We start from the raw sequence: 6,147 nt of genomic DNA, 5'->3' as shown, positions 1-6,147 counted from the left end.
CAAACCTTGGTCATCACCATTGTCGTTGCCTCTCAAGCCTCCACCCGGAACAACCCGCATCACTGGTTGACCTCCAGCCAACCCAGATGCCCTGTGTGTCCAGACCGGCAGAGTGCGTAAAGGGGAACACCAACTTCAAGACGACGCCCTCAAGAGGGGAAACGACGCAGAAACGACGTCGTCGTCCGATCCCGCGGGATCTAGGCTTTCACCCGAAGACGTGGACCCGAGGGCAGCGAAGGTCGGAAAGCTCCACGACCGCCCCCCAAGAAGGACGGCGACATCCACGGACGCCGCGCGGTCAGGCTTTCGCCCGGAGCAACCGAGCCACCACACCCTCACGCGGCCAGACGGCGAGACGAAGACCGTAACGCCGCAGCCCGCACTCCGCAAACACACCTCATGTGCAGAAGCAGCGCCACCGCCGCACACAAGCCACCACCGCCACCACACACAAACCAAGGAGCTCAGCGAGCTCCGCTGCCACCACCCGCACCGCGCGGGGTTGAAAAGCCGAGCCGCACCACTACAGCCGACCAAGCTCACCGAGGAGAGCTCCGCGGGGGCCGCCAACCGCCACAGAGAGGGAGCTTCGACGAACGCCAACACAGAGATCCAAGATCGAGCCGTTGGCCGCAGCAGCGTGAGCTCCCCGGTCCAGCCGCCATGCCGCCCTCGCAGCCACCGCGGCCGCCATGCCACCTAGAGCACACATAGGGCCGCCGCCCCACAGTCCATCCCTGCAGCCTCGCATATGGGCCCGTGCGCGCCGCCGCGACCCGCTCCGCTGCACCACCGGGGCAGCACGCCGCGCCCCCGCCACCCCCGCGCCGCACGCCGGCACCCCTGCCAACCCCGCACCGCACACCGGCCGAGGGCCACGCGCGTCGCCGCCCGTCCGTCCGCACGACCCGAGCGCTGCCGCATCCGGCGCCGCCACGGCCCGCCTCTCCAGGTACTGAACTCTGCATCACCCAACACAAAGTTTCTTCCATTTTAAACCCCCCCAAAAAGCAGAGTCTCTTTGTTCTGCATGCCTGCTACCGTGGTGCATCAAATAGCCATGGAAGATGGCACCATAGAAGTATAGAACACTTCTTGCAATGAACATGAGCAGAACGAAAAATATGATGTAGGAACAAAAAGGGGTTAATCACAGCTGGATCATCAAAATTAGTGACAAAGGTCATCTACAAACAGCTAACACAGTAAGCTCGCCATTAAAATTCAGTAAAAAAATTTGTACTAGTATCCTAACATGGTTCCCTGTCAATTTATTGGCATCCATCAGTAGGGAGTCTCAATGGAGTTGGACAAGGGTGCGGCCTGTATCCTGTCGAGGAGAGCGGCAACATCCCTCATGGACGGCCGCTTGCCAGGTGCCATGGCGCAGCAGGCGAAGGCGAGCCGGAAGCAGCCAAGCAGCGCGTCCTCGTTGTCGTCGCCGCGGAGCGTGGGGTCGGCCATCCGCAGCACACGGCCCCGCTGATCGAGATCAGACGTGCCGGCGACGGACCCGGCGGCGTGCCACTGGCAGAGCTCCACCTCGGAGTAGACCCGCCCGGAGAGCAGCTCCAGGAGCACCATGCCGAAGGAGTAGACGTCCCACTTGGCGCTCGGCCGCAGGCTCTTGAGGCACTCAGGCGCCTGGTACGGTGGGAGAGCTGTCGACGAGGTGGAGGCGCACGACGGGCTGGCGCCGCCGGGCATCTGGGACAGGTCCGGCAGGCTGCTTGTGGAGTGCATGGACCGCTTGCTTCCGAAGAGGCGCGCCGACGCTCCCGTGTTCCGGTGGAGGGCGGCGCCAGAGAGCAGCCGGTCCAGGCCTAGGTCGCCGACCAGTGGCTCCATGTCGGCGCCGAGAAGGATGTTGGACGGCTTCACGTTGCCATGCACGCCCTTCTTCTCGTGGATGAAGGCCAAACCACGCGCAACGCCCCGCGCGATCCTCAGCCGCGCCTCCAGGTTTAGGTGCATCGGCGACGCGCCCATCCTCCCTACAATTGATCAAACACAACAACATCAACAACTGTTGTACTCTTTCTTTTACAGACAAACCAAGAACTGCTGCATATTTCCTTCAGTTTTTTGCTTCATTTGCAAGTGAAGAGTACTCCTACTAGTAGTACCAAAAGTTTCAATAAAGTTGTTGCAGATGATTTTTTCAATTTGTGCCAAATTATGATGAAATTATGACCGCCAGATAACTTGTACTATTTATCTGCAGCAGAAGAAACACCAAAAGTAGCAGTACTGGTACTAAGTGAGTAGTACAGTACTACGATTAGAGTTGACACTTTTGCCAAGGACTGACGCCGTTGCATCCTTAATTTTGTTAGCAAGTGGATCATGCTTGACGACGTAGTCAATCACTATTCACTAGTACAAGCAATTGACCAAATTTCTAAAAGGATAATGCAACTAGATACTATGTTAAATTTCATGCAAAATTGCAGTAAATTTCTGTCAGTCACTATGTCGACAATTTGCATCATTTGGTTCAGAAGAGAAACCAAGAGCTGTTACTAGAACCAAGTACTGCATTTCCTTCAGGTGTTTTTGCTTCATTTGCAAGCGAAGAGTACTAGGAGTACCAAATGAAGTTTCAGAAAAGTTGCTGTAGTAGATGATTTTTTGTGTCACTAGTGCCAAATTATGAGGAACTATGACCAGCCCCAATTAACTTCTGTTTATTTGCAGCAGATGAAACACTAAAATTAGCAGTACAGGTTTGTGCATTCAAGGTACGGCACAGTACTAGGACTAAAGGTGACACCTTTGTCCAGGACGGACGCCGTTGCATCCTGATTTTTTTTTAGCAAATGGATCATGCTTGACGACTTAGTGATTAGTGAATCACTAGTACGTACAAGCAATTGACCGAAATTATAAATGGATAATGCAGCTAAACACAATATCAAATTTCATGCATATTTGCAAAAAGGTTGTCCAAATGGAGTTCCATCAGAAGAAGAAGAAAATTAAAAGCTTGTAGCAATGGAGTTCAGGGCTTACTGGTGAATGCGATGTTGGCGAGGCTGCCATTGACGGCATAGTCGTGGATGAGGAGCTTCTCGTCGGCGCCCCAGTAGAATCCCCGGAGGCGGAGGAGGTTTGGGTGCCGGAACCGGGCGACGGCGCGCACCTGCGCCTCGAAGTCCTTGAGCTTGTCGGCGCCGCCGCTCTCGCCGATCCGCCGGACGGCGAGCGCGGTGCCGTCGGCGAGCACGGCCTTGTAGACGATGCTGGACCCCGTGGCGCCGAGGATGTATGCCGACGCCTTGAGCAGCGTCTCCATCTCGAGCTCGCCGCCGCCGACGTCCACGGTGACGAGCGTCGCCGGCGCGGGCGCCTGCTGCGGCTCGTGCTTCTTGCTGTGGTGCTGCGGGGTGGTCCAGCCGATGAAGCTCCCGGCTCTCTTCTTCGGGTCCGAAGACGACAGACGGCCGTCGTCGGACGCGGCGTCCGAGGAGGAGGACGCCGAGCAGTCGGAGCTGTCCTCCGAGCCGTCGCTCCGGCCGCCGCCAATGCAGCACCCTGCGGACGCGGACGGCTTGTCTTCTTTGGCTCCGGCGACGGCGGCTGTCGTTTTTTTCTGCTGCTGCGGCGCCGTCGGGTTCTCCTCCCGCCCCTGCCGCCGCTTCTTGCGGGCGTGGTAGCCGTAGAGGAAGAGCAAGAAGAGCAGCCCGACGCCGGCGATGTCGGCGGCGACAATGGCGAGGATGGTGAGAGGGCGGAGCCTCCCCTGGCCGCCGCGCGGGGCCTGCGCCTCGGGGGAGCCCGGCGGGGCCCGGGCGGCGCTCTTGGGGATGGCCGCGAACGCCGGCGGCGAGTCGGTGGCGTTGGGCGGGTCGGAGAGCGAGGACGGGATGGAGCACGCGCGCCGCACCGGCGCGCCGCACAGCCCCGGGTTCCCCTCGTACGCCTCCGCCGGCTGCGCGCCGAAGAGCCCGGCCGGCGGGACCGCGCCGGTGAAGTTGTTGCCGGAGAGGTCCACCGTGGCGTTGGGCGGCACGGCGTCGGAGAGCTCGGCGGGGAGCGCGCCCGTGAGGCGGTTGGCGGACACGTTGAGCAGCCGCAGCCTCGCCCCGCCGAAGTCCGGCGGGAGGCCGCCCCGGAAGTAGTTGCTGCTGAGGTCCACCACCTGGAGCTCCGCGCCGAGCCCGCCGGCGGGGAGCTCGCCCGCGAGGTAGTTGTTGGCGAGGCCCAGCACGGCGAGCCCCGGCGCGGCGAGGAGGGGCGCGGGCAGCCACCCGGCCAGCGCGTTGTCGGAGAGGTTCAGCTCCTGGAGGGCGCGCGAGGGGGCGCCGTCCGGGAGCGCGCCGGTGATGTCGTTGCCGGCGAGGGAGAGGACTCGGAGCTCGGTCGCGTTGTGGAGCAGCGCCGGCGGGAGCGTGCTGGTGATGTTGTTGCCCGAGAGGTCGAGGTGGCGCAGGTGCTGCAGGCGGGCTAGGTCGGCGGGCAGGGTGCCCGAGAGCTGCGCGTTGGGGAGGACCAGCCCGATGACGCGCGACACCGTCGCTGCGGCCGCCGACGCGGTGGTGCCGTTGGTGGTGCCGTTGTTGATGGTGGTGGTGAGCGTGGTGGTGGAGTTGGAGGTGGCGGCGCCGTCGGTGGTGGAGGTGAGGTTGGCCGTGGAGGTGGTTTGGGTGGTGGGCGGGAAGCCGTTGCAGATGACGCCGTTCCAGGCGCAGGCGGAGGCGTCGGAGACGGACCAGCCGGCGAGCGCGCCGAGCGGGTCGGCGGTGACCGCGCGCTTGAAGAGCATCAGCAGCTCCCCGTCGTCGTCCAATCCCGTGGCTCCGCGGCTACACAGCGCGAGCAGCAGCACCAGCAGCACGGACACAAACCCAGCACCAATTCCGCCACCGCGGCGCCTCGTCCGGAGCCCCATTGCCGCCGCCGCCACGGAAGCAGGCAGGCTCAGCTCAGCTCAGCTCAGCACCGACGAGGTCGAGACGACATGGGGTAGATAGATGAGCTCGTACGCGCAATTCAAAGCGCGGCTAGCTGGTTGACCAGGCTGGCCGCGCGCCGCGCCGGAGAGAGAGTAGAGTGAACGCGAGGAGGAGGAGGCGGGAGGTTGGCAATGGCATGTGAGGGCTGCGCAGGGCCGAATAAAGAAGGGGGACGGGAGGGTGGGTGGGGATTTTTGCCTCTGCAGCTGCCGCTGCCGGAAAGTAAATGGCGGAAATCGACGGTGGTTCCTGCTACAGATCCGCCGTGGCCATGGCCGGGCCCCTCCACCTCTGCCTGGCCGCCGGGACCGGGAGAGGCGGCCGCGATAAAAATTCGAGTTTTGGGGTTCGGGTAGAGCAGCAGTGTGCTGCAGACGTCGTTTTCGGATACGTGACGCGCGCGCGCGGCTTGTTGGTTGTGCGAAAACGGAGTGAGTTTTTTACTCTAGGGTCGCCGGCTAGAGCAGTGTGGATGCGTTGGCCTCGTAAAGAAAGAAGGCGTGACGTTGAGTCGCAACCGAATTGCCAGCGCGGCCTCCCCTCCCGATCGACCCATCCAAGTGTCAGCACCTCTGGGAAAAAGATCATTACTGCTACTCTATACCGATGATTAAGATGTATTTTGCATTGTTAAGGTAAGGCTTTTACTGATAATTATTATTTCGAGATGTGATACAAAATCACTACCATAACGAATTACTTTTGAAAACCAATTTTGTGGCAGAAATTCAGTTTCACATAACATTGTGCTCATTGAGCAATTGTTGGTCAAAGACATGTGCTACTCATGTGATGTTATTAAAGTAATCTATTCCTCCTGCATGGTGTAAAGGTGACAGTGTGTGCATCGTGTAGTTCTTGTCGTAGGCTATGATCATAATCTCTTGTAGGTTATGGAGTTGATTATCGCTATGATAGTATTGATGTGATTTATGCCTCCTTCATAGTGTGATGGTGACAGTGTGCATGCTATGTTAGTACTTGGTCTATTTTGCAAAGATCTATTATGCTCTAAGGTTACTTAAATATGAATATCGAATGTTGTGGCGCTTGTTAACTCCGGCATTGAGGGTTCGTGTAATCCTACACAATTAGTGGTGTTCATCATCCAACAAGAGTATATGTAGCACAAAGGAAAGAGAACTTATTTATTATGTGATCAATGTTGAGAGTGTCCACTAGTGAAAGT

General features: G+C 59.1%; 1 protein-coding gene across 1 annotated transcript; it reads right to left on the bottom strand.

Annotated features, from left to right (window-relative positions):
* Positions 1-1,149: 1,149 nt before the first annotated feature.
* On the bottom strand, positions 1,150-4,894 carry LOC124664899 (probable LRR receptor-like serine/threonine-protein kinase At4g37250). The gene is made up of 2 exons (XM_047202322.1): positions 3,016-4,894; positions 1,150-1,997 (listed from the first exon to the last, which is right to left on the bottom strand). Exons 1-2 carry the CDS (start codon positions 4,892-4,894, stop codon positions 1,288-1,290), a joined length of 2,589 nt encoding a protein of 862 aa, XP_047058278.1. The 3' UTR covers positions 1,150-1,287.
* Between the last annotated feature and the right edge of the window lie 1,253 nt (positions 4,895-6,147).

The sequence above is a fragment of the Lolium rigidum genome, chromosome 1 (assembly GCF_022539505.1).
Source record: "Lolium rigidum isolate FL_2022 chromosome 1, APGP_CSIRO_Lrig_0.1, whole genome shotgun sequence".
Taxonomy (NCBI): Eukaryota; Viridiplantae; Streptophyta; class Magnoliopsida; order Poales; family Poaceae; genus Lolium; species Lolium rigidum.
The sequence above is the reverse complement of the archived record's forward strand: the minus strand, read 5'-3'. Positions and strand labels throughout refer to the sequence as shown.